The following is a 25,722-nucleotide window of genomic DNA, read 5'->3' as shown; positions in this document are numbered from 1 at the left end:
ACTGTGTTTTTGTGGTTTTTTGTTGTTCCCCCCCCCCCCCCCTCCTGGATTTTCTTACTGCTCAGAAACAAACCTAAAATGAGCTGTTTCCTGAGGAATGTCATCTGATTTGGGGGAAGCTGTCACCTACACCTTTCAAGAATTCAATAGGGAGTTCCATTCTGCTGCCTCATAGGCATCCAGCTAAAACCTTTGGTCTTCCATTAAAGTTTGTTCAGAGTGACTTCATCTTTTTCCTGCTTTGGTGGCTAGAGCACCTAAGGACAATTTCTGATGCCATTATCCTCTGCCTTAAATGTGTTATAGTCGTATGTATACCTGCCTCTTTATGTATCCATAAAGTATATATGTAAACACAGAGAGCGAGATTTTTTTTCTCTCTTCCTTCCTCTGAACCCACTTTTCCCACAGCCGAATGTTTCATCTGAAGCACTTCATATTAATCTTGAAATTTATTTCATTCAAGCTGGAAGGGTTTGGTTTCTTAAAGTAGTTCAAACTTTGGCTCATGAAACTTTGTGTTTTACTTCAGTGTGAAAAAATGGTTATCCTCTAGAAAATGTTACTGCCAGTATTTGCTTTTTGTTCTTCAGTTTCCAGGAACTGAGTTGTGTATGTAATTGTTCTTGGACAACCAAAGGATTGGGAAAATGGAGCTTTTGGGACAACTGTAACAAGAAATGTTCATCAGTGTGTCAGATGCTTTTCAAGTATAAACCAGTTTTTGGGTTTCAATGCACATACTTCCTTGCAGACTTAGCAAACCTGTTTACGATAAGTAATTTAGTAAAATTTGGCAACAGCTGTGTGTGGTGTTGAAACCAGTTTATATACAGCCTACAAACTGATACAAGTTCTACTGACTTCAGTAATTTGTGAAGCAAGTTAAATTGCTTTGCACTTTGTAGAGTAAACCAGCATGCTAAACTTCTCCTGTGATTGTCAGTCCGGATTCTAGTTGTGTATTGACCACTGAAATAAACCATTTATAAATGGTCTTTCAGCCTCTGCTTCCTTTAGCTTCTAGATCAAAGGGGAGTGTGTGTCTTCTAGTCTGTGCCTTGCACCTGATGAGACAAAGATTTGAGGACTGATACGTTTTACAAGCAGTGGCTCATCATTGTTCCAATACTCTTCTCACTTGGATCCATTCAGCTGAAAGCACAGATGGGGCAAATATTTGCTTTTATTTCTGTGTGGACTATGTATACACTGCATAGAATAGATATTCAAAAGCAGTTTCCTTAAACTTAATTTTCTTTTTTAACTAGATGTGAAATATTACTTTTACAAACTTATGTGAGGTCAGTACTTAAATGCAACTTGTGTGTATACACTTTCGTAGCTGAATTTGCTTATATGATCAATCTATAAATCAAAATACAAGAACAAGTACCTGCCACTAGAATTATGTTGGTGGGGGGTGTGGCTGTGGGTATTCCAGGGGCTTTCATTTGCGTCAGTGGAAAGCACCCCCCGTGACCACCAAAATCATATGCTAGGAGGACTTTTTTGCCAAGTGCTCTTCCAAAGTGCCTTTCCTAAGCTGTCAAAAGTAGTTTTGTCATCATGTTTGTATTGGAGTGTGGATTTCTACTCTGTGCTAGCAAAAACCTGTCTGAAGATTAGATGCACAGTGTATTCTGCTAATGGGTAAAAGGTTAAATGCTGTTTTTTCATACATGATGTAGCAAGTGTATGGAACATAACTTTTTTTTTTTCTGTTCGTTTCCAGTTTAGGTCTAATATCAGATTCTTTTCATATGTTTTTTGACTGTACTGCTCTACTGGCTGGATTAGCAGCTTCTGTTATTTCAAAATGGAGGTCAAATGATGCTTTCTCATACGGGTAAGAAACTTCAGGCTGTTACCTTAATGTATTTCAGTAAATTACTAGGTGGTAATTTTTCATTGTATGAACAAACCCTTTCTTTGCAGAACATGAAAAAACTGTGTTGAAAGTGTGGGTTTTTAAGGTGAGTTACGTAAACTTCTAATGTCCGACTAGAAATACTAAAAATGTGAAGGTGTTGGTTTTGGGGCAAAGGTTTATCACTTCTAAGATCTCTGTGATCGTATTAGTGGAAACAAGTTACACAGCAGAAAGTTGCCCTGCATTGTCATGTGTTCATGGCCCTGGTGGAGTAAGAGCAGCCACATCACAGGTTGGTCCTCACGGCGCAGTGAGGTGCGTTACAGGGAATCTCAAGACTGCTGGTGCCCCATGCTTGCTTTGGAACAGAAAGTTACAACTGAAAGGAGCTAAGTCTCAGTGATGCTGCACCTGGGATTATCACCCGTGCTCCTCAGACCCAGCAGGATCCAACAGCTGTGGCTACCATTAATGCAGATCCTCAAGGCTGAGGTATGTCATCCCATAATGCCCTTGATGGACATAGCTGCTGCAGCTAGTTCTGTTTGAAGGGCGCTTGGTTCCCTTGCACACTGCAGTTGTGCTCTGGTGATACAATGTTATTAATTGGTGATAGTGATTAATTAACAGCAAATGACCTGTAACATGGGTTGCTGCATTTCCCATAGCGTTACTGATCTGAAGGTCGGCGTTTAGCTTCAGCTGTCTTGCCTAAGCATGGATCATGCAGTTGGAAACTTAAAGCACTTTAAGGTGGAAACTCCAGTGTGCCTAGAAATCAATTTAGGAAGAATTGATTGTGCTATAAACTAATTGCAATGAAAGCAGGTTCTGTATTAATTACTGCTCTGCATTTAAAAAGCTAGCGTTCCATTTATTAGAGAACAGCCATGATTTATTAATTCTGATGTTTGCTGTGTTGAGGTTACGTGTTATTCTAACCTGGCTGGTTTTACTGGAAAAATTTAGCTGAAATAATTAATTTCTACTTAAAACTTTTACTAAAAATCCTCCTGTTAGAGGGGGAGTAAATTAATGTATGGCTGTTTGATATTAAACAGAGCTTTACATCAGCAGGCTTCTACATAAGCAGACTGCTTATCTTATTTTATGGCTTCTATTTTATGTTTCTACCATAACTCCCAATAGAGGTGATCTTAAATAGGAAGATTTTGATGTATTTATTTAAAGTTTTCTTTCATCTAGATCAGGTAACTCCTGTCAAAATACAACATAGTGAATTTCATATGCTTATCTGTAGTTTATGTTCTGCATCTTCCCTTTAGCAAATCCCTGGGTAATACAACTGTTTGTGAACCAGGAGTTTGTACTCTAGCCTTTAAGTTCTGCTTTTTATTTTCAGTGTTTAAATGGACATGGTAATATCTGCTTTTTTTGTTTCTTGCAGGTATGTTCGAGCAGAAGTACTTGCTGGTTTTGTAAATGGTTTATTCCTCATCTTTACAGCATTCTTCATTTTCTCTGAAGGTGTCGAGGTATGTTATGAAGTAAATTGCGCTATCAATTGTCCCATTTCTATTGTAGAGCATACTCAACGGGGATAAAATTATGAAATTTATTGTGTTTATAGTTGTTTAAAAATCTGTGATTGGAACAGAAAATAGGGCTATCTGACATTGCTGTTTTATGACGCAGGAGCCCAGCTTTTTCAGTGACTCTGTACTAGCTTATTGAATAGAGTATTTTGATTGTATGTAAAGATTCTGTGAGATTTACCCTGTCCTTTTTTCAGCCAGTTAAATATATTATAGAAAGATCTTTACTTCTCACTCTTAAAGGACAGATGAGGCCAAGAAAGAAAGGCAAAAACTAGGCATTCAGAGGAGAGAAGTTAGCCATAAGAAATGGAAACACATTCAATTTCTGGAAGAAGTTGAACTAACTCATTAAAGAGCATTATCTTCCAGATCTTGAAGTCTGATATAAATGGCAAGTAGTAATGGCTTTAACATTTACAAAGGCACTTTTCTTGACTTTTTTCTTTTTTTTTACAAGATGGTTCAGGTGATAATTCCAAGATGAAACTTTAGATGTTGAGGGTGTCTGCACTGAAGTGTAGTAGTATGAAGCGTAAGATTGATAACTGATTATCATCAGCTTGCAATAATGCTTTTACTTTTTAATGGAAGATGCACTGTAAATTTCTTTAGTCTTCTAGTTCAGAATACATTCTTTTTTTTTTTAATTAATAGAGAACTGGGAAGAGCTTTTCAGGGATCTTGTACTTAGATAAGCCTGTAAATACTTCAAAATCAGTACAGAATGGGCTGAAATTGCCTAAACGCTTGAGAAAGCTGCACTCCAAATCTAGAAACAGCAACAAAACTTACTAGAAAAATTAAAAACTGCTACTGGAAGGGTCAAGGGTAATGTTGAAACATCGTTCTTTTTCTGTTGGTCTTGTCTCCCATGCTAAGTATTCCTTTGCTTGTGATGGTGACTCCTTTTTCTCTCTGTCACTTGAAAAATTTACATCTGCTGAAAGTTTCATTGTCTTGCTATTGCCTGCACCTTTCATTCCTGTGGACAGATGGTCAATGTTTCTCTCCCTTCTCAAAAGCAATTTATACTCTTCGACATTTAGCTTCAGGTGCAAATTGTGCCACAATTTGTTCTTAGTCTTCATTTAATTTAATTCCCCTCATCCTCTAACCTTTCTAAGGAGAAAAGAAGTGGCATTCTAGACTCTTGGAAATTGTTTGGATGACTTAGACAATCCACACTGCAACAAACTTGAATGTCTCCATACGGTATTGAACCACATTCCACAGCATAATGAAAACTTATGATAAAAGATAGCTAAATGATTAGAGTATTATTCTATACTTTCACAGCTTTAATAATAAAACTTCAGACAAGTTCAGAATTAGTCTGTGTACCATCCCCAAAACCAAAAGTCCTGAGTAGTTTCTAATTATGTCTTTATATATGCCTGTTTGTCTGAGAATGCTCCTGTAGCTAAGCAGTTTTTTCAGTGCCTCTTAATAACGTAAAGAGATTGTAAAACTTTACGTTTGCTTCTTGGTTTTTTTTTTAGAGAGCACTTGAGCCTCCTGATGTGCATCATGAGAGACTTCTTCCTGTTTCTATACTAGGATTCATTGTAAATCTTATAGGAATATTTGTTTTTCAACATGGAGGTCATGGGCATTCACATGGCTCTGGTAGGATGTCTATAATTTTCAGTACTGCTTCCTTTCTTGGCACCCCGTGCTCCAGAACCTTATAATCCTCCGTTGAGAACCCCAGGATTCTCAGTGGCAATCCTAGGCAAATGTGTACATGACTTGTTGCAATACTGTCTTTTGTTTTATCACTAGCCCTAGTATATCATTGTTGTTCTTAGGTTAGTATCCGTTAACTGGATGACCTAGAACTGCAGCATCTGCTTTCTGGAACAGGCACTCTTCTGCACCTGTATTGGAAGAGATTTGCGGAGGGGCTTTTGGATGAAATTGAGCTGGAGTTAAGTTAGGTCTTATGAAACAGTGTCTGAACCAAGTTTTAAGTATGGGATGATTCAGCTGCAGGTGCTTTTCAACTTAGTGTCTTTTGAATTTAAATGCAGGATTTATTTGCCTAAATAGGTATGGTAAACATTTTGTTGTTGGGTTTTTTTCCTCTGCAAAGCTAATTGCTAATCTCTTTTAACATATAAACTTGTATAGGCTGGTGGAAGAAAATAGTCTTTGGTCTTTAAGCAGCATTTTAAGTAGGAATTTTTAATGCATGAGCGATAGCCGATTTCTGGTTTCTTAAAACAGCTACATTTAATGTGCTTGTATCTAATTGTACAAAAAGTGTAGCACAAGTTGTCTGAGAAATGGGAATATATAAAGGCACTTGACTTCTCAAATCAGGTATTTATTTTATACAGCTGCACAGCATAGATTAAGGTGTGACAGCCTGTGTTAATTTTCTTAACTTATTTAAAACCGTACCTTAAGGTGACCTGAAAGATTACTAGGTTTCCAGTAGCTTAGAAACAAGTGGAATCATACTTTTATTCAGCACTTAAATTTATACTCTGACAGTGGTATTTATTTATAGGGCATGAACACAGCCATTCCCTGTTTAATGGTGGTCTCAGCCACGGACACAGTCATGGAGGCCATGGTCACAGCCATGAACATAAACATGCCCACGGACAAACTCATGATCATGGCCACAGCCATGGACACTCTCACGGTCAGCATTATTGTCACGGTAAGTACTTAGTTAATATTGTCTCAATTTAAATTTGCTATTAATGATTCACTGGAGGGGAAAAAAAAGGGTGCTGGCAGCTTGTTTGTGAGCGTACGTGGAAGTAGTTTCACTAAATGTATGGCGTGCTGTGCCACCACCATGTTCTGTGGCTCATTCTGGTAAATGCTGTTTCACTTGCAGTAAGTTCAGTGTTAGTTTTTAAAGGTTTGGTTTTGCCTACTTTTTTTGAATATTCACAGTAATATTATGTTCATATAATATTTTGAACGTTCACATAATTTTGAATGTTCACAGTCTTGGCAAACGATAAAACAGTCGTAAGCTGTAGCAGTATAATGAAATGAGTTATCAAGGGCTCTGTTTCAATTTTTCATTAAAATCAATAGACAAAGTTAAGCTGCTTTGCTAGTGTTCTCCATTTGAATAATTTTACAGATCAAGTTACTAGGAAAGATGAACAAGCAATTTTACTTTGGATACTTGGGATTGATATGTTGTACTTGGTTTGAAATATAAAATTTCCCCCATCTTGTGTAATTGTAATCTGTTTTACAGCTGGTTATGAAAAATGTACTTGGTATCTCAGATGTGCTTAAATGTTTTCTAGAAAGGCAAACAATCTGTGAAGAGACATCCATACAAAGTATTGTCAGTAGCCTTCGCTAACGGGAGAAGAGGCAGTGTGGTTACTACCTGTTTGAAACAATGCAAGTGAAAGCCTTGTAATCCTTTCGGCCTAAGCCATAAACTAGAATCCGATGTGACTGAAAATGTGCGCGTTCAGAGCAGGGAATAGTGTGGTAACTTGCAGACAGAAGGCGACAAAGACTATGGAAATATTTACTTATCCCTTCCTTGCTGTTTTTATTAGAAAATTTGTTTTCCAAGTGTTCTCCTGGAGTTTGGTTGGAAAGCAGGATACCCCCACTCCTGCCCTTTTCCTTGCTTTCTTCTTGACCCCCACCCCAGTGGGACAGCAAATGTAACTATTTAGTGCAATTTGATATTCAAATAAACTTTTGCATAAGTTATTTTATATATTCACTGTAAGTCATTTGCTATCCTTTAACAAGTTTTTCTTAAAATATCTGTCTGACGCGTCCCACAAAGGTGTTAATGTGGTTGGATGCGAGGATTTTTTTACTTAGTTCTACCTTCTCCAAATCTTATCTTTGTTTTTCATTAGGAATGCTTGCTTAAGTGAAATATTTCTGGTTAGCAATTTCATTTGACCTTACTCTTCTTGCTTGTGTGCATGGCTTGTATTCTTGAGGGGGCCTTATTTTGGGAAATACTAGAAAGGTCTGGTTTCTCAGTTTGTTTTCCTTAAAAACAAATGTTGATCTTTTTATGTACGCATATACAAAGTCTGTTGTGTAAAGTGATATCTTTTTAAAAATTAGTTTTAAGACTTTTAATTGTGTGATAAAACAATAATGAGTAAAAGCTAGTCATTGTGAGCAGCGTGTCTGTTCAAGAAGTTTCAGAAAGGAAGACCATAACAGAATGTAACACTGGAGAGAGCCTCTGTAGGTTAATATGCCAATAATTGTCTTCACAGATGACCATTCTCTTGAAGGGGTGGCTGGATCCAGCAAACAGATTTTACAAGGTATGGTAAGTGTAGTGGTTTATTAGTTTTATTGTGATTTGCCTGCCTCCAACTGTTTGTCACTCATCTGTTTTAAAGGGTGCCTCTGGGTAGATGCTCTGATTTTCTTAGAGGAGCTATGGGTTTCTCTAAGAGGTCCCCTTCCACCTGTAAACAGAGCAGTGCCAAACCCTGTGCACGGCTGGACACTGAGACATTCACTGAACTCTAAATGTAACGCTGTGTCAACAGTTTAAAAGAGATCCCAAAAGATGTGATTCAGCTTCTGTTACTGATGCTGGAAAATCAAACAATGAAAATCTAGGAAAGAGGTTAAAAGCAGAAACCTAAGGAGCCTAACTGCAATGTATGCTCTGGAAAGTGAAAAACAGTATTGTTCAGGTAGAATGTATTTGAAAAATGCAGACTGATAAAATTGTTAAAGGGTACCTGGCTTTAAAATTTCCATTTCATCAGACTGTTACAGTTGGTTTAGACAAGATGATAATTCACTATAAATTGCTTGAAGGAGTATTGGAGTTCATGATCTCCCGAGCATTAGAGTAAATAAATTACTGATAGTTTAGATGTCAAGTCTGAGCTTTGCTTAATTTTTTTGTGTGTTCAAAAGTCAGAGGGAGAAAGTAATGTATTACGTAATTATTTGACATATGGAGTCACAGAATTGTTTTGGTTGGAAGAGACCGTTTAGATCATCAAGCCCAGCTGTTCACCTGCACTACCAGGGGTCCCTAAACCACATCCCTCAGCACCACATCCACACGGCTTTTAAACACCTCCAGGGATGAGGACTCCACCACCTCCCTGGGCAGCCTGTTCCAATGCGTAATGACCCTCTCTGTAAAGAAATATTCAGTCACAGAATTGTTTTGGTTGGAAGAGACCGTTTAGATCATCAAGCCCAGCTGTTCACCTGCACTACCAGGGGTCCCTAAACCACATCCCTCAGCACCACATCCACACGGCTTTTAAACACCTCCAGGGATGAGGACTCCACCACCTCCCTGGGCAGCCTGTTCCAATGCGTAATGACCCTCTCTGTAAAGAAATATTCCCTGATAGCCAACCTAAATTTCCCCTGACACAACTTGAGGCCATTCCCTCTCATCCTGACATTCATAACACGGGAGAAGAGCCTGAGCCCCACCTCCCCACAGCCTCCTTTCAGGTAGTTGTGGAGAGCGATAAGGTCTCCCCTGAGCCTGCTCTTCTCCAGACTAAACCTTCCCAGTTCCCTCAGCCACGGGAGAAGAGCCTGAGCCCCACCTCCCCACAGCCTCCTTTCAGGTAGTTGTGGAGAGCGATAAGGTCTCCCCTGAGCCTGCTCTTCTCCAGACTAAACCTTCCCAGTTCCCTCAGCCACTCCTCATAGGACAGGTTCTCTAAACCCTTCTCTAGTTTCATTGCCCTTCTCTGAATCCGCTCCAGCACCTCAATGTCCTTCTTGAAGTGAGGGGCCCAAAACTGGACACAGTGCTCAAGGTGTGACCTCCCCTGTACTCACTGAGTACAGGGGGACTGTTTTCTCTTAATGATTTTCTGGCTTGTTGGTAGTCCTTGACAAGGAACGTTTTCAACCTCTCCCAGAATTTATAATATACTGTATCATATGTTCATATGTACACTCAATACGTCAGTAGAAGGTATTTGAAAATCTGTCTTTTCATGAAAGGCACAATTTATTTGAAGCATATAAAAATAAATCAATTTTATTTAAGTTTATTTTAATTTTGTAATACTGTGATGGGCTGGGTCTGGCCAATAATTAAGCACCAAGCAGCTGCTCACTCACTCTTGCAGTGGTACAGGAAAGATAATTAGAAGAGTAAAAGCAAGAACTACTCTTAGACTGAGAGACAGTTTAGTAAGAGAAGGATGAAAACAAAACAATCTCACCCAAGCAATGCAAAGACAATCACTCACGGCCTCCACCAGCAGATCGATGCTCTGGAAATCTCTGAGCAACTGCTGATTTAGACAGACTGCTCCTCAGCTCTATTGCTGAGCATGATGTTACGTGGTATGGAATACCCATCCCTGTGGTCTGTTTGGGTCAGCTGTCCTGGCTACGTGCCCTCCCAGCATCTTGCCTGACCCAGGCTACTGTGGGGGCAGAGTGAGAATCGGGAGGCCTTGATGCTGTGCAAGCGCGGTTTGGCAATAGCTAAAACTTTGATGTGTTTTCAACAGAGTTCTAGTGACAAACCTAAAACACAGCATGATGCAGGCTGCTATGGAGAAAACAAAACTCCATCCCAGCCAGAGCCAGTACAGATGTAGACTTGAAAAAATCACTAAAGAGCTGATTTGCAGTGGTGCATTTTTTTTTTTGTGAGAAGGTATTATCTGACTCTGAAGAGTTATATGCAAGAAGCTCTTTGTGACTGTTCCTGTCATTGCCACCAGAGAGCTCCAAAGGCTGGATTTTAGCTAGCTGCAAAGTGCTTGGTTTTTTGTCTTTCAAGGTAGTGTGGTATTCTTCAAAATAAGAGTGAAGTTGTTCATGTCTGTAGTATTGTTCAGTTCTCAAAATAATATGTCTTGGATTTCTTCAAGTAAGATACTGTCAATGAAACATTAGCATCTTTCAAAACTTTACAGAGCTGTTTCTGTTAACAGTCTTTTCATCTTAGATAGTACTTAATGTTTTCTGTAGGCAACAGAGAACATGAGTTTCTTTACTGTAATATGGCTGGGTATTGAATTATAAAAATTTAGCCATGCCATGAAATACCCCTTACTCTTAAGTGCAGGAAATAATTCACATTATTCAAATGCTCTATATTCTGCATCTTTGTGGAAATCCCATGATCATCTTCTGTGTGTTTGACCAAAAATCTACTGTGAGTTTAACAAGCATAGATCATGTTACCTAATTCTTGCAACTCTTCTCATAAACTGCCTTTTAAATACTCCATTAGCTTTAAGAATTTCGAGTTGTAATGATTGATACCAATTAATCTTTTACAGGTGTATTTCTGCACATTGTTGCAGACACGCTTGGAAGTATTGGTGTAATTATATCTGCTATATTGATGCAGAACTACGGTCTAATGATAGCGGATCCGATTTGTTCAATGCTGATAGCTCTACTTATAGGTGTAAGGTAAGTGGTGCTGTTACTGATGTTTGGTAGTGGTTTTGGTGCTAGTTACAGCACAAATCACAGCTGAGGAGAGAAGGTTTGTCTGTTAGGCTAGTAACTTACGATGTTTGCTCTCCTTCCAAGAGTGGCATGTTACCTCTGTTCTCTACAGTTCTTCTGGAGTGCTCTTACAGTGCTTCTTTTCTACAGCTTCAGCTTTTGCATATTTTACCCCTGTTTGCATAATATTACAAAAATGTCTTTCAGGTTCAAAGTGTAGAAAGCTTCGTCTCTGGTTTTAGTATGTGCTTATGTAAACCAATGTCCTCCAGTAAATGGAGCAGAATGGCTTCAGGGCAGCAGAGTTGAGCCTGCTGGTACAGGATGCACCCTTGTTCTTGACAAATCAAGGCTGGTAATTTTTTTTTTTTGTATTCTGAGACGTTCTTATTTCTTTTACTATCTGATGGAAATGCTTCAGGTAGTTCTGGGCTTTCCCGGTTGTTGCTTACTAAGGTGATTGTAAATGTGAAGCTATTTGGATTAGACTGGACAAGCAAACATTTCATTCAGTGATGCTGTTATTGAGGCTTTTCTGGCAGCAGTTTCAATGGTGGCATAGGGCAGAGTGCCACAGCTCCAGTTACAACCTAGTAACTGGCCACCTTTGACTCCTCAGCAGTGGTGAATGTCGTGTGATTAGCTGCAGCTACTTATGCATATACCATAGATGGCATGTTTATACCATATGCTTGGGAGCATTCGCAGAATTATTGATGTGAGTCTCCCTGTGTATCAGAGCAGGGTAAAATGCTTTCGGTACTTAATGCCTGCAGAAATCTGTGTGCTCGAGATCACTATTAAATTACCACTTTATAATAAACTTAACATTTTTACTTCAACCTCCTGTAATTTCATAAAGGGCAAATTATTACAAACTAATTCTATTACTGAAACATCAAAAAATGGGAAAGAAAATGTGCAGGTTACCATGGGGGAAGAAACTATTGCTGAGGTAATAGCTGAGTAAAACACAGGTTTCCACACGCTTTGTATTTTAAGGTTCTAGCACAGTGTACAGCAAAGCACACGTGGAGTGCTGATCAGAAAATACCGTGAGAGTGAGATGATTCTTTTCCTTCCATTCATACAGAGGTTGGAAGAAGACTACCTTCCATAACAGAGGTTTCGTAATAAAGCTGTTTATAAGTCTTCTAGCACAGTGAGGAGGAACATCTGAGGCCCATGTTCCGTGCTGAAAATGCTGCAGGAGTTCACTGTTTGATGTGTCTTTTGAACTGATAGTAGACTTCAGCCTGTAACATTATCTTGTTGGTCCATGACGCTATAAATGATCTCTAGAATCATTAATGCTGGGTGCAGTCAGCTGCATCACAGTCAGTAGGAACAAGCCAGCATTTCTTGCAGACTGACACAACCTGGCACAGCAGTGGAGCAAACACTAATTGCAGGGTTGTCTGGGTTGGGTTTTTTTTTGAATTTTTTCAATAGTCCAACAGACTTAGTTGCTGATGGCTTTCCTTGAAGTGCTCTTAAGTGAGATCATAAACAAGATGACTGACAGTTTCAGATGGATATTCTTTGAGAGCTTGAGTCCCTTTTTATGGTGTTTGACTTTAGTAAAGGCACCTAAATCTAACTAGAGAAAAGATTATACTGAAATATGAAATTTAAAAATTGAGGGGGAAAGGATTGTTTGCAAAAAAACAGAGTGGCAAAAGCTGTATCTAGCTTTTTAATTCCTTTTTTTCAGTTGTTTGCTTGCTCTTGGTGTGTGTATGGGTTTGAGGTGAGGAGGAGGGAGATGTTTAATATCCAGTACAGGGATTCCTAGATTTTGTGTGCCTATCTGCAACCTGCATAAATAACTTGGGGAGGGAGGTGTTTTTCTTTAGACTAAATAATTGTCTGCTGTTTCATAGGACTATTTGTCAATTTTACTTGTGTGGACTAGCCTACTCATGTTTTATTAGTTAAACCACCTTTGATAAGGTGGGTGGGATGAGAGTACATCTGGACCCGTTCATGTGTGTTTAAAAATTCAGGATCTGTTCTTTGTGGCTGTAATGAAGCAAGCATAGCTTTTCGTCAGAGATGCAAAGGCCAGTTTGATGAAGTTGTCCAAAAGTTTTAATGCTGTCTGGGAACTTTCCCCTGGTTGGGACTGTAAAGCTTTGCTTCTTTCAAACAGGGCTGTGTACAAATCCCAAGGTGCTGTCTCTTCTTACTACAGTATTTTAGCTGATTGGTTTAAATCTAAATAGTAGCTTATTTTATTGCGGATCTGTATTTATGAAATCACATGGTATTTTGCTCTCACTTGAAATAAGCAGATGAGTGTAGCTGACTAACAAAACTATCACCAAGAACTTTGTTTCTCAACTCTAGCTGCTTCATTATCTGAGTATATATTCAAATTTTCTTGAAATTGCAAATAACTACCTCACTGAATTCTGTCTCAAATTTTACAAAAAACAATTGCCATTAATTTCATGATTTTCCTGAAACTGATGATTAAACATAGTTTAATTTAAAAGTATGTACCAGTAAATCTGCATTAATATGTTCCACTTTGCATGTCCAAGCAAATACCTAATCAAAACGTGGATATTGTAGTGCACTTACATTTTTACTGTACTTTAAGGTCATTAAGTAGCTGTTGCTATTTATTTACGCCGTTGCAGTAAGTTGTGTTTTTGTTGAAAGTCTGGTGATTCTGTATTCATACAGGTTATTAGATTTATTAAGTACAAAATGAATACATTTTAGAAATGTGTGTAGAACATTTTGTGTAGTTCAAATGTATCAGGCAAAAATGTAAGCTGTATAGATTTTCTTTTAAATTGTAAAAGTAATGTTTTTGTTTATCCATGTACACTTAATGTTTGAGATAAAAAGCTGAATGAGATGGTGATGATAAGATGCTGGTAGAGGTTCATGAGACTGAGGAGCTTTTTAATAGCTTGCTTTTAAGAAGGAAATGTTCAGGAAAATGTTACATGAAAAAAGAAAGACAAAATTAAGAAATTCCTGTGTTATCAGTGAAGTTGTGTTTAATACTTGGTATGTTTTTAGTTGTTTGAAGGTTCAGTGAAGGGGGTTTTTTCCTTTTACTGAATAAAATGTGCATATACCACTTTACCTGGTAATGATTTGGCTTCAGTAATGTATCCTCCAAGTTACTGCTTACTGGTCTGAGTTTCACTTAGATTGTACGGGGCATGGGTGGGGAATTGGTTTGATCCAGAGCTTTTTTTTTTTTTTGTAATCTGTATTCTTTCTGAGATACTTATGCATCCAAAGAGGGAATGAAGGCAGAACGAAAATCTTTATTCCTTTCCATGTAACTGTCTATTAAGCCAGCAGGATATCAAATCAGTTGCATGCAAGTGCAGAGGGGAATTGTTGCACATAATCAAGGATTGCTTGTGTCTAGATGAAGTCTTCCTATGACAAAGATCTCGAAAAGGTGCGCTCATTTTGTTGAGTGTTTGTTTGCTTCAGTGTTAGGCAGCTCTCTGATTTATTTGAGTCTTGCCTGATCCTATTAGCAGGTCCTCTCTGTTCAGTTGTCTGAGTTGATGGCAATGCTTGCTAGAAGATCACAAAAAATACCTGTACAGGATGACTAAAGGACTTTATCATTGCAATATAAAGCTGAACAGCCTCTTACATTTAACCTGTTTTGTCTTGTGCTGATGCACGGAGAAATCGAGCAGTACTTTTAATTCAAGTGTTTTAAAACTAAATGTTCATTTATTTTTTTAGCCTTAGGGTTCTAAGCCTTATTCTGACATGTTGAAACCATTTTAGTATTTCAATCAGCTATGTGAAATTAATCACCAGGCAAAAACCACAACTCCAGTATAAAGCAAGAAGTTTGTCCGAAACCACTATTAGAGCCACATGTTTCTAGAAAGGCACTGTAGACTAAATATATGCTAGACTGGATAGTGCTTGCAGACTACATATTAAGTGGTCAAAGAAATGGGGCGATTCACCTCAGTCGTTTAGTGACGTTGTTTCCATGGGTTGCATCATTTTTACCTAAAGTCTAAAGCTGCTTGAACACGGTACAGTGTGAAGGGGGAGGGCCTGCCTGTAGTGTTTGGTATGAATGTCTATAATGTTTAGGGCATAACGGTGCAAAAACCTGCTTTTTAAATGAAGTGCTACCTTCATCAATAGCAAAACTCCCCCAAACTGGCATGCTTGACTTTGGTGGTTTGTGCAATCAATACTAAATGGTATGCACTGCCTTTATTTACAGGGTAGTGGTACCTGCCAGACTTGGTTGAGAATCAAAATACTGCATTGTTATAAGAACAGCCAATATAACGTTGGAAAAGTAAACCTTAAACCTGTGTTCCTTGTCTTGAGCAAAACCTGCAGTCTGATTAAAATTGCCATTGCCTAACAGAAAAATTTTGTTGAAGTTCTGAAATAGGATGACAGTTTTGGCACTGCGGATGTGGATGGTGACTGGAAAAAAAAAATTTGAAATCTGGGTGTAGATTTTCAGCTATAGTATTTGAAGAACCATAGCTGGTCTTCAGTGTTAGCAGTGTTTGTCTACCTTCCACAAAATCTATCGCAAATATCGTCTGTTTGCTATAATGCTGAGAGCACTAAATGAGTTTCCTGCTGTGCTGTGTCTGTAGTGACTGCGTTAAGGGTTCTTTACCGTGGCGCTGTTCTCAGCCTTGCTGTCCAAGATCATGACAGTGCCAGAGTCTTGCTAGCTACAAAACAGTGGCATAAACCGGAGGTGACTGGAATGTGTGTATTATCTGAATGTGATGCAAGTTGATTAAGAGTCTGATGCTTCCATTCTTCATTGTTGATCAAGCCACTGCAGGCTGGGTTTACCAGATTCACAATAGCTTTTATCTGTTTGAGCACCTTTCGCTTCCTCTGTAACCGTGTGGAAGTGTGTTGTCCGGCGAACTCCTTTTGCATGCATCAGCTGCTTTTGCTATTATGGCTTTTGTAGGATATGTTTATGTCCCAAGTCTCGCTGTGAGTTAGTGCCTCTTCTGAATCTGCTGTCTTGTAAGAGAGTGCAATATTTTAGAGTCAAGGCTTAGTAATCAGAGACCGTTGAAAAATGGTGTCTGTTTTAGCAGCAGAGCTTACAGACTGGTTATGTATGAAAAAACTCTCCACTTGGTGAGAATTCAGCACTATTTATTTTCTTCTATAGTCTTTTCATAAATAATAAAAAAGAGGGAACTACCAGTGCAATAGCTGCTTCAGAGACAACCATGTGTATTTTGAACTAATGACTAATCAAAAAAACGGAAAGTTTGGTCAAGTTTTCTAACCACATTTTCAGCCTGCTTAGTGTCATCATCTTACCTAGCATTTTCTTCAGTCACATGAGTTGGAACTAATATTTTTAGTGCCTCCTGGTGATTAAGAAATACTATTTTTTAGTGTGCTTTTAAGACAAGAGCATACTGTGTGGAGTTAGGGGTTTTAATTAAAGGTTTTGTACTTCAGTAGTATGAAAGAAACAATGGAAAACCTGAGACTTCAGAAAACTGGATGCCGTGGTTTATATTAGTTTGGCTTACAGTGAAAGACTACCTTGTAAGATAGCGTCCCTATGGATGCAGCGGTGCCTGCGTGGGCTTCTGTGCTCTAACAGCTTTTGTGAGGGCATATCACGTCACTGCAGCTGTCTTTTGGCCTATTCAGTATTGCAAAAGATAAATTTGTAGATGAACACTGTGTCTACGTTAGAAGAGGGAGGTGTGACCTGGGACGTACGTCAACTTTCACCTGGAGTGTCAAGCCACATCCTGATTTAACTGTATTCTTTTCTGTGAAGTCTGGATAAAAGCGTAACTTGGGCAGCATTATTGCCAAACTCTTGCACAGGAGGTTTCTCTCCTAAAGCTTTAGTGTGAAGCCATGACAAAAACATGAATAGGTGAAATCTTTCCAGCAGGGAGACTATCTTGTCAGCTGTACCACCAGTACCGGGAGAGGAGTGTCTTTCCCCACTCACCTTTCTGTATGTTAGTTGATTGTGAGGTAATGGTTCCAATACGTGCCGCTTAAAAATGCACCCCTGCCAGTCTGCGGAGGTTGTACACACCCTGCTGATGGCATAGACTTAACTTTGGAAGATCAATTTCTTAGGCAACAAGGTTGTAAGAATGAAGGAGTTCTTGATTTTCAATATATCTTCAGCTGAGGAGCTGTCTAATAGATTTTGCCTTCCTCTTTTTCAATGTGCATCCTGTTCCAGAAAGAATCAACTGGTTTCACTGACCAAATTTTTTTTTTTTTTTTTTTAATGTGTTAACATACTTGACCTGCTAGTCTTAAATTTCTGTTAGGTTGTCTCTCCAAATGTCCTACTTGCCAATTCATTTCCATTCCATCAGATAAAAGTATATCAGTTCTATGAAAAAATGTAAATAAGTTGTGCAAATCAGTCATTTTTGCATTTGATTTCTTCCATGTATTTTTTTTCACTCTTAGTGGTATGTTCCAATAAAAAGGCAAGCTCTTGTGTCCTCCATTACTTTTGTTCTTTCCTGGGGCAAAAAATAATGCAGCCTGTACACGTGTGGGTATTTGAAGCCTTTGGATGCCTATGTTGCAGGGGCCTTGTTAAATTTATGGAGATGGAGTCAGTGTTCAAAAAATCTTGTATTCAGTTTGCATCCGGAACTTTTGTATTGATCTTTCAAGTTTTCTAAAGTGCAGGTTTGCTTCCTAATAAATAGTGAGTTAAACTGAAATCAGTTTACCAATGGTATTTTGGCAGCTCCAGCTCCCTTTGGTGTAATGCTTGTGAGATGGGTTTTAGTTAAAAAAAAAAAAAAGGAGGGGGGGAAGTAATCGTAATAAAAAAAAATGTATTAAGTATCTTCTTGGTTTGCTGTTTAATCAAGACCATTTGACTGGGAGGAACCTCTAATTGCTTCCAAATGTTTCATCCTTGAGACCCTGCACTTAGTTCACTTCAAGAATATGCTAAGTTATCTGTTTTTGACAAAATAACTTTGTTATAGCTGGACTGGTTCATACTAATTTTGTTTTATGGTCTCCCGATTTTTATCTTAGTTCATAAGAAAAATATGCCTTAAGCCAAACACAAAAGCAAAAACCATTTCAGTTCCATATTTTTATGGTTGGTTGTGATTGCCATTGAAGTAGGTTTTGGTTTTGAGCTGTATTTCTCAGCCTCTTTGTCCTATAACTTTTAAGATAGTAGGAGATTGCATCTCAAATCCCATGATTTAACTATTAATCTTTTGTGCTCATCCACCAGTTGTCACTGGAAAATCGGGAGGAGAAGTAATCTTGCCGTAAAGACACCATAGCAGTTTTGTCATTGTATTTCCTGTACCAGGTTTTCATGGCAACTGTCTCAGTTTCTGGTGAAACAGCTAAAGAAGGTCTTCAAGAGTATAAAAGAATGTCATGTTGCTCTGCATATTTTGAAAATGTAATAGTAGCTAACTTCCTTTTTTATTTTTTCCAGTATTGTTCCGCTTTTAAAAGAATCCATTGGAATTTTGATGCAGCGAACTCCTCCTTCGCTGGAAAATGCCCTGCCTCAGTGCTACCAGAGGGTGAGCTCTTAGGCCATTTTTGCTTCACATCAAGCTGCTGACTAAATGAGCCTCAGCTGTATGTATGAGGATATTTTGTGATGTTTTTCCAGTAACGCCTGTGAAAAGTTCCTTAGATGGTACAGATGGAGACACCTGTTTGATTGTTGTCTTTCTCAAGTCCTGAATTTTATGTATCTTCAAGTCAGTTTGTGTCTTAAAACAGGCCACGTTGGTTTAGAAAAAAACCATGAAGCTTTACCTCTCAAAGTACTTTGTGCTGATACAAAGTGCCTGCTGTTTCTCGGTTTTGTTCAGTTTTTGTCTCCCTCAAAATTGAGTTCCGAGTAAAGTGAGGTGGAGTATTGGAAGTGTATTTCTAAGAATATAAAGGAGATGACTGGGTTTGACCTCTGCTGGTACTCCTGCTTAACTTACCTGTTACTGTGTTACGAGCTGAACATGGGAGCACTTTGGCAAAGTTAATACAAAGCACTTACGGGAGTGCTGTCTTTCCTCGGGAAGTTACAGGATTGTGATCCTTACATGGAGTCTGCTAAAATTGGACAGAAGAAGAAGGGTTTTGACAAGACAAGCTGAAGCCCTCACAAAATATTTACAGAAATATTAACATGTTTCTCTTAATAGAATCTCTCACAAATTGTTTTATGAGAATTTTTGCATTTGCAAAACTTACTGTTTTAATTGAATGACTTCTCAAAATTAACTATGACTTTTCTCTCTAGGACACTACTGTTCTTAGAAATGGTTTCAGTAAAATATATGTAGGATGTAAATGCAGTGAGATACAACCCTTATGTATGTGGCATGATTTTGTATGTTTTCACCTTCCTTAGAATTACTGAGGTACAGTAATAAGGAATTCAAGTGAAATATCACAAATTGCACAATGAACTAGAAATAAAAGAATGAATTGGCTTTTATAATAATTTCTGTAAAAAAAACATAATACAAACATTTTCTGAAATACACGTGGGTTTTTTATTCGTCTGTATTTTTAGGTGCAGCAGTTGCAAGGAGTTTACAGTTTACATGATCCGCATTTCTGGACCCTCTGTACTGATGTTTACATAGGGACTTTGAAATTATTAGTAGCACCTGATGCTGATGGAAGGTGGATTCTAAGCCAGACTCATAATATTTTTACTCAGGTATGTCTCATTAGTGCAAATCACATCTCGGTGTAAATTGCCTGTTGCATGATTGTAATTCTTACCAAGAAAAATAAAATGTTTCTGGTTTTGCTCTCTGTGTGTTTAGAAAAGCTTCTCTGTTCCAGCTGTATAGAACAATTTAAAAATACTCAGTACTGTAGGTGGAATTACTGCATTATTTTTTGATGCCACTTAATGGAAATAACAGCTGTAGTTGTCTGAGGTGTATCAAATTAAAGTGAAACCCTATACTGATCTATGAGGAAGCAGGAAAGTAGATGAGTCTTTCCTCGTGATAGGGCTTCCGACCACAGACTGGACCTGTTGAAGTTTTTTGTGGTGCTGGTGCTCTATTTGTCATCGATTTCTATCCTTCCAAGAATCCTTGCTCTTTGCATATTTTGTTGTCTTAGTAGCATCCATGCTGTGGTAATCACTAGTTAAAATGAACCACCAGTTGTCATGTTGTGACCAGTGTGTTCTCTCTCTTTCCCTTCAGGTTCTTTTCTTACATACTTAGTATCTGATAGCACTTGTAGCTGATATGTGGTGCTGGAATTCTTGTGAACAACAGAAATGTTATTAGAAGTTGATAGATCTTGCCTTAAGATTAAAATCTTAAAATTTTCAGGAAGATTTTTCTGTTCCTTCTTTATACTTTTAACCATGAAACAGAAGATTCAGTTTAGCTGCCTATTTCAGTACAGCTACTAGAAGTAGAACCTAAAGAGTCTATTAGATAAAATACAAAATTGTTCTTCAGGGAGAGAACTTTGTGGAGAATAAAGCTGGAAACTACTTCTCTCTTATACCATCCAGAGCCAAACATCATGGTTTTATTCTTGATGTTGGAGGACTGCATTGGAAATAATGATTATATTTTTCCATAATGTCCTTTCTCTGCTTTTGAGGAAGGGAGAGTTCTGTAGCTGAAAAGGAGACAAACATTCCTGTTTACAGCTGGTGCTTTAGTTAACAAAATACTGTAAGGTAAAGGGTGATATTTTGGAGATGTGTAAATTACCGACTTCTCCAAGTCAGTTGGACGGTGAAGAAAGGGGGCTTCTGATCAGGTCTATTTGATACTGTAAATAAAAAACCCTTCTGTCAACAGTTTAAGTGCTTGCACAAATACTCTTTTCATAGCTTGCTACCACGGGGAAAGTCCTTGTGCGCTCACATGCACGTTCTTTTCCTCGTTCCAAATGTTGTATTGGTCTACTGCATTGGCACCTGCTGTATGTGATGGGTTAGTGAGTCATTTATGCATCTGATAAGCGCCTCTTCCATTAAGTGTTTATGAGATTTATTAAAAATTCCAGACTGGGTTATTTTATTTGGGTGTGTATGATGCATCTCGCATATTCTCCTGGACTCTCAGGAGAAACACCACTGAAGCCAACCCTATGATGTGCTGCCCAAGTGCCTGAGTTCTTTTGAACTCCTTGAAGTTTAAGGAATTTTAAAGTAGTCAGTCACCCAATAAGGATACGCACACATACTTGGGTTTGTGTTAGATGCTAAGAGAAGGACAATTTGTTGTTACAAATATTCTAAAGTCAAACTTTATGAATAAAGTTTGGTCCTTTTTGAGATGTTCCATCACATACAGCTCTGGATTGAGTAGGTAGAAATCAGTGTGCATGGCTTGTTCTGCAGACTGTGTAGTTTGAAACTACGGGATATTTGCGGGGAAGGACTCTGCAGAACATATTAAAGCTAATTTGGTAGTAAGTAATTGGCAGCAAGTAGAGATTTTTCTCAGTAATATTTGACCTCATTTGATCTTAACTGATAGTTGGTTTTGCCACTCAAATGAGCTATAGGAATGTTGGTGGTACTTGAAGACAATCTGATCTTTAGCAATGTTCAGCCTTCAAGATCAAGTTGCATAACCAGTGAACCTCACAACACTGTGGCTGGCCTGCCACTGAGGTTAAAATGAATGACTAAATTATTTTTTAATGTTGTTTTATACTGAATGATAATAAAACTAAGCAAGTCCATCAAAGCCTAGTTTAGTAGGGTTTCCAAGGAGAGTGGGGTTTTTGTACAGTTCACATACCTTTACCTAAAGTTATTGTAATGTGTCGTGATGACATGTAAGTTCACTGTAGCCATTGCTGCTTCTTGCTAAAATTGTGATATAGTACTGGTTCGAACAATAAATCCATGTTACAGGCCTGTGCTTAGCTCCAGTTTAAACGATAGCTCTTCCAGCAGATTGCTTTTCAGGAAGTTAAACCAAAGACAGGAAGAATTGCTTTTGTGCAGCTTCGCGTGTCAAAGTTGCTTAGGATGAATCAGGAAAGGCGATGTAGCAAACCTAATGGTAAAATGTGGTTACCTATGTGCACTCGACTTCACTGGGTGAAGAACTGTGTATTCATGCCGTGCTCTCAAAGTTCGTAGGTTTCCAAATTGCCAATATCTCGGTGAGTGATGTGCTAAATATGGAAGATGAATTGCAGAGAAAGAGGGTGCTGAGTGTTTTTGCTAGGTAACTTACTGATGTGGACTGGAGTTCAAGACAGTTAAATGGCTTTGGCTTTACAATTTTGGTATTTTTTTAACTCTCCTTCTCTTTTCTATAGGCGGGAGTAAGACAGCTTTACATACAGATTGATGTCGCAGCCATGTAGTGAATTTCTGAAACTGCTGTTGGACCAAAGTTTTCTGTACTGTAATGGTATACCAACGTACTTCTCAAGACAGAGCCTGCCTCCACCACTGTTCTGGAACTGACTGAATAGATTTCTGCCCTTGAGCTATGGATGGAGTTCACTTCTAAGGAGTAAATATTGAATGAATGTTACAGACTTTAGGTCTTGTCTTTTTGTGCCCCCTAAACTTGTAAGTTTTTGAGGGTTTTTTACTTACTAAGATTGTGGTACTGGAAACCCTGTCATGTCTTCAGTAAAGCTGCTGAAACCACTGCTCATTCCCAGTGTTATCAACAATTGGAAACTTGTTTTGTAGATAATGTCACAGTGGCTGACATGCTTCTATATAATTGTATGTTTGTACAATTGTTTGTACTTTGCAAACTTAATGAACCAAACCATATTGGGTTTTCAAAGTGCCTTTTATATCAGGAGGGGTATTTGCCAGCGTAAATACGGAGCATCAGAGGGGTTTATTACTTTTACAAATACCTTGTATGCAGTCTGATTATTTACTAGTGATGTATGGGGGGGGGGGGTGTACTTGCATAACCATAGATGTTAGACTTCCCTTACACTCTTATTTTACCAAACAGACAGAATAATTCTAAATGTAAAAGGCAAGGCTGTTGTGAAGAGACTTGCTTCCAAAACAAGCTGGATATTTTGTTGCATGTATCTTGTGGAAATTATTTTCATCAAAATATTAGATTTAACTCTGGTTCTTAATCTCCTCATACTGTTGAGAGTAAAGAGACTACATAATGCTACTCATGTTCACAGTCACTGACAACAGGCAGCTGAGAGAAGATGCTGATGATGGAAGCAATGCTTGAAGTTTTTATCTGCCTAATTACGTGATAGGAAAAATTAAATCCCTAAATTGTTTGTGAAAGCTTAGTCTCCTTGATTTTAATAGGTTTTCATAATAACTTTTATTAAAGTGATAGGTGAGATAGCTTCTGCCTTTCCAAAACCTCACGTAGTTGTTCCTGGTGGTTATACCTGACATGGAAATAAGGACCATGGTTCACGCTGTTTAAGGGTATGCTTTTTCCAGGTTGATCAGTCTGATATTTTTTACTATCTTACTGTAGCCTTGTGTGTTTTCATGGGGAAGAAGAAAAATCTCAGTGCAGTAAGTTGTTTTTTCCAGAAACATTAGTCTGTCTTATTTTTCTACAATTTATAATAATTTTACCCTTTCAGATCTGAACGTTGTTTTCAAAGACAATCTGCTCTATTTGCTATCCTACAGATGATGATTCCACTGCGCTATGGTAGTTAAGTTAGTAATGGAAGATTTTATAAGAGGACATTTTACAGAGCATTGTGGTGTAAAAAACCAAGCCAGGCATTTTTCTGATAAATCATAGCTGCTACTGACTGGTGTGGATTTTAAGTATTCTTCTGGCATCTGGGATGTGGTAATACTGAAATCAAAGCCCTCTGAAGCTATGTCTATATCGTAAGTGCTAGGCACTATGCAAGTACCGAAGATTCATTTGCAGAAATGGTTTGTTTGCTTACCACTGATGTTGCTGAATTCACGGCAGAGATGAAGAGTTTCTTGCATTCATTCTTTAGTTCCTATACAGCACCTGAATTTTGAACTCTTGATGTGAAAACACAATTGTTGCCCGTCGTGGTTTAACCCCAACTGGCAACTAAGCACAGCTGCTTGCTCACTCTTCCCCTCCTGCCAGTTGGGATGGGGAACAGAACCAGGGTGGAGGAAGTAAAACTCATGGGTTGAGATAAGAACAGCTTCATAATAGAAATAAAATAATTATTATAATTGGAATGAAAAGGAAGATAACAAAAAGATCTAAATCCCAAGAAAAGACAAGTGATGCACGATGCTGTTGCTCACCACCTGCTGAGCGGGGCTCAGCCAGTCCCTGCGCAGTGATCAGCCCTTCCCAGCCAACTCCCCCAGTTTATGTACTGGCCATGACATGCTGCGGTATGGAAAACCCCTTTGGCTGGTTCACGTCAGTTGTCCTGGCCGTGCTGCCTCGCGGCTTCTTGTGCACCCGCGCACTGGCGGAGCAGGGGAAACTGCAAATTTTTTTTGCGTTATGCAAAACCCCTTTGGCTGGTTCACGTCAGTTGTCCTGGCCGTGCTGCCTCGCGGCTTCTTGTGCACCCGCGCACTGGCGGAGCAGGGGAAACTGCAAATTCCTGAACTTAGGATAAGCGCTACTTGGCCACAACTGAAAACATCGGCGTGGATGTATCAACATCAGTCTCCTCCTAAACGCAAAGCACAGCACTGCAGCAGCTAGTAGGTAGAAAATTAACTCTGTCTCAGCTGAAACCAGGACATTGCCAAATTGATAGGTGGTTCCTGGATTTTCCAGATGAGATGTTGAAACATGAATGTCGATTTTGTACAAATCTTGGAGGTGTGCTCTTGTGCTTGGAACTGAACACTGAGCGTGAAGAAAAATAGCAGTAAAAAGCCACATACATGTTGCTTTTAACCTTTACAATCTGTTCCAGCCTTCAGATCCTTCTTCATCCCTCTTGCTGGCTACTGATGCTGTTTGCTTCTCCTGGGGATGCAGCGTGCCTTTTCAGCTGGCTTCACTGTTCTGCATCGCCGTCTTTGGGCCTCCTGCCTGGTGCCCCATCAGGCTCCCTCCCCATCTCACCTTGCAGATGCTCTGCCAGGCAGGGAATTCCTGACTGGAGGGTCGGATCTGAAGGTTACGGGATGCACGGTAGAGCGCAAGAATCTGTCGAGCAGATTTGAGTGTTGCAGTTTAAAACAGTTTGCATATATGTTCACAGAAAAGGTAGTTCAAATACAGTTGTGATTACAGGGCAGAAGCCTTTCCATATTGTTTTGTAGTATGTTGCATACAGCCTGCTGCTTCTTGGTTGACAGCATGCTTTTTTGTTTTGTTTTTTTAATAGTTGGTATTACTACTATTCGAGGCTTCAGAAGACTGACTGATATCCCTTCAAAGGCAAGCAGCAGCCAGCTGCATTGCAATTGAGTCATGATCCAAGAGTAGGCTTTGGGTTAAATAATTTGTATACCAACGTGTTTCAGGACTTGGAGTCCTGGACTTGCAGAAATACTGTAGTGCTGCCCAAATTGCTGAGCTTGGCCGCTATTGTAGCTTTTTTAAGGAAAAGACAAGTGGTACAATTCGTTTCCAAGTAAAAATCTGCCTGAGCGGTAATTGTGTGTGTTTGGTCATGGTGTTCGTTTGTTTTTTTTAAGGTGTGTACATCTACAGAGTTTTTAAGTATGGGAAATTGATTGAAAAAGTCATAAGCTGGTTATAATTACACAATATCGATTTGAGTAACTTTTGGCATCTTTTTGTTGCTTACTATGTCTTACCCGACTGCTGGAAGCATATGTGCAAGTCTGGAGTTTTCTGACCAAGAGAGCACTTTCGTTATTTGAATGACAACTTGATGCTTTTATAAGAAGAAATTTATAATTTGTTGACTATAAATGAGGATAGTGTAGGG

At 38.8% G+C, this 25,722-nt stretch overlaps 1 protein-coding gene across 1 annotated transcript; it reads left to right on the top strand.

The window, feature by feature from the left end:
• Positions 1-1,718: 1,718 nt before the first annotated feature.
• On the top strand, positions 1,719-22,412 carry SLC30A7 (solute carrier family 30 (zinc transporter), member 7; the record flags this gene model as incomplete). Its single annotated transcript, XM_010143590.1, has 9 exons — positions 1,719-1,849; positions 3,282-3,369; positions 4,932-5,058; positions 5,945-6,100; positions 7,665-7,715; positions 10,686-10,821; positions 18,323-18,413; positions 19,415-19,564; positions 22,162-22,412. Coding segments are annotated over 9 exons (978 nt in total), but the record flags the coding sequence as incomplete, so codon positions are not given.
• Positions 22,413-25,722: the final 3,310 nt, after the last annotated feature.

This window comes from Buceros rhinoceros, unplaced genomic scaffold (genome assembly GCF_000710305.1).
Source record: "Buceros rhinoceros silvestris isolate BGI_N320 unplaced genomic scaffold, ASM71030v1 scaffold4829, whole genome shotgun sequence".
Classification (NCBI taxonomy): domain Eukaryota; kingdom Metazoa; phylum Chordata; class Aves; order Bucerotiformes; family Bucerotidae; genus Buceros; species Buceros rhinoceros.
The sequence above is the reverse complement of the archived record's forward strand: the minus strand, read 5'-3'. Positions and strand labels throughout refer to the sequence as shown.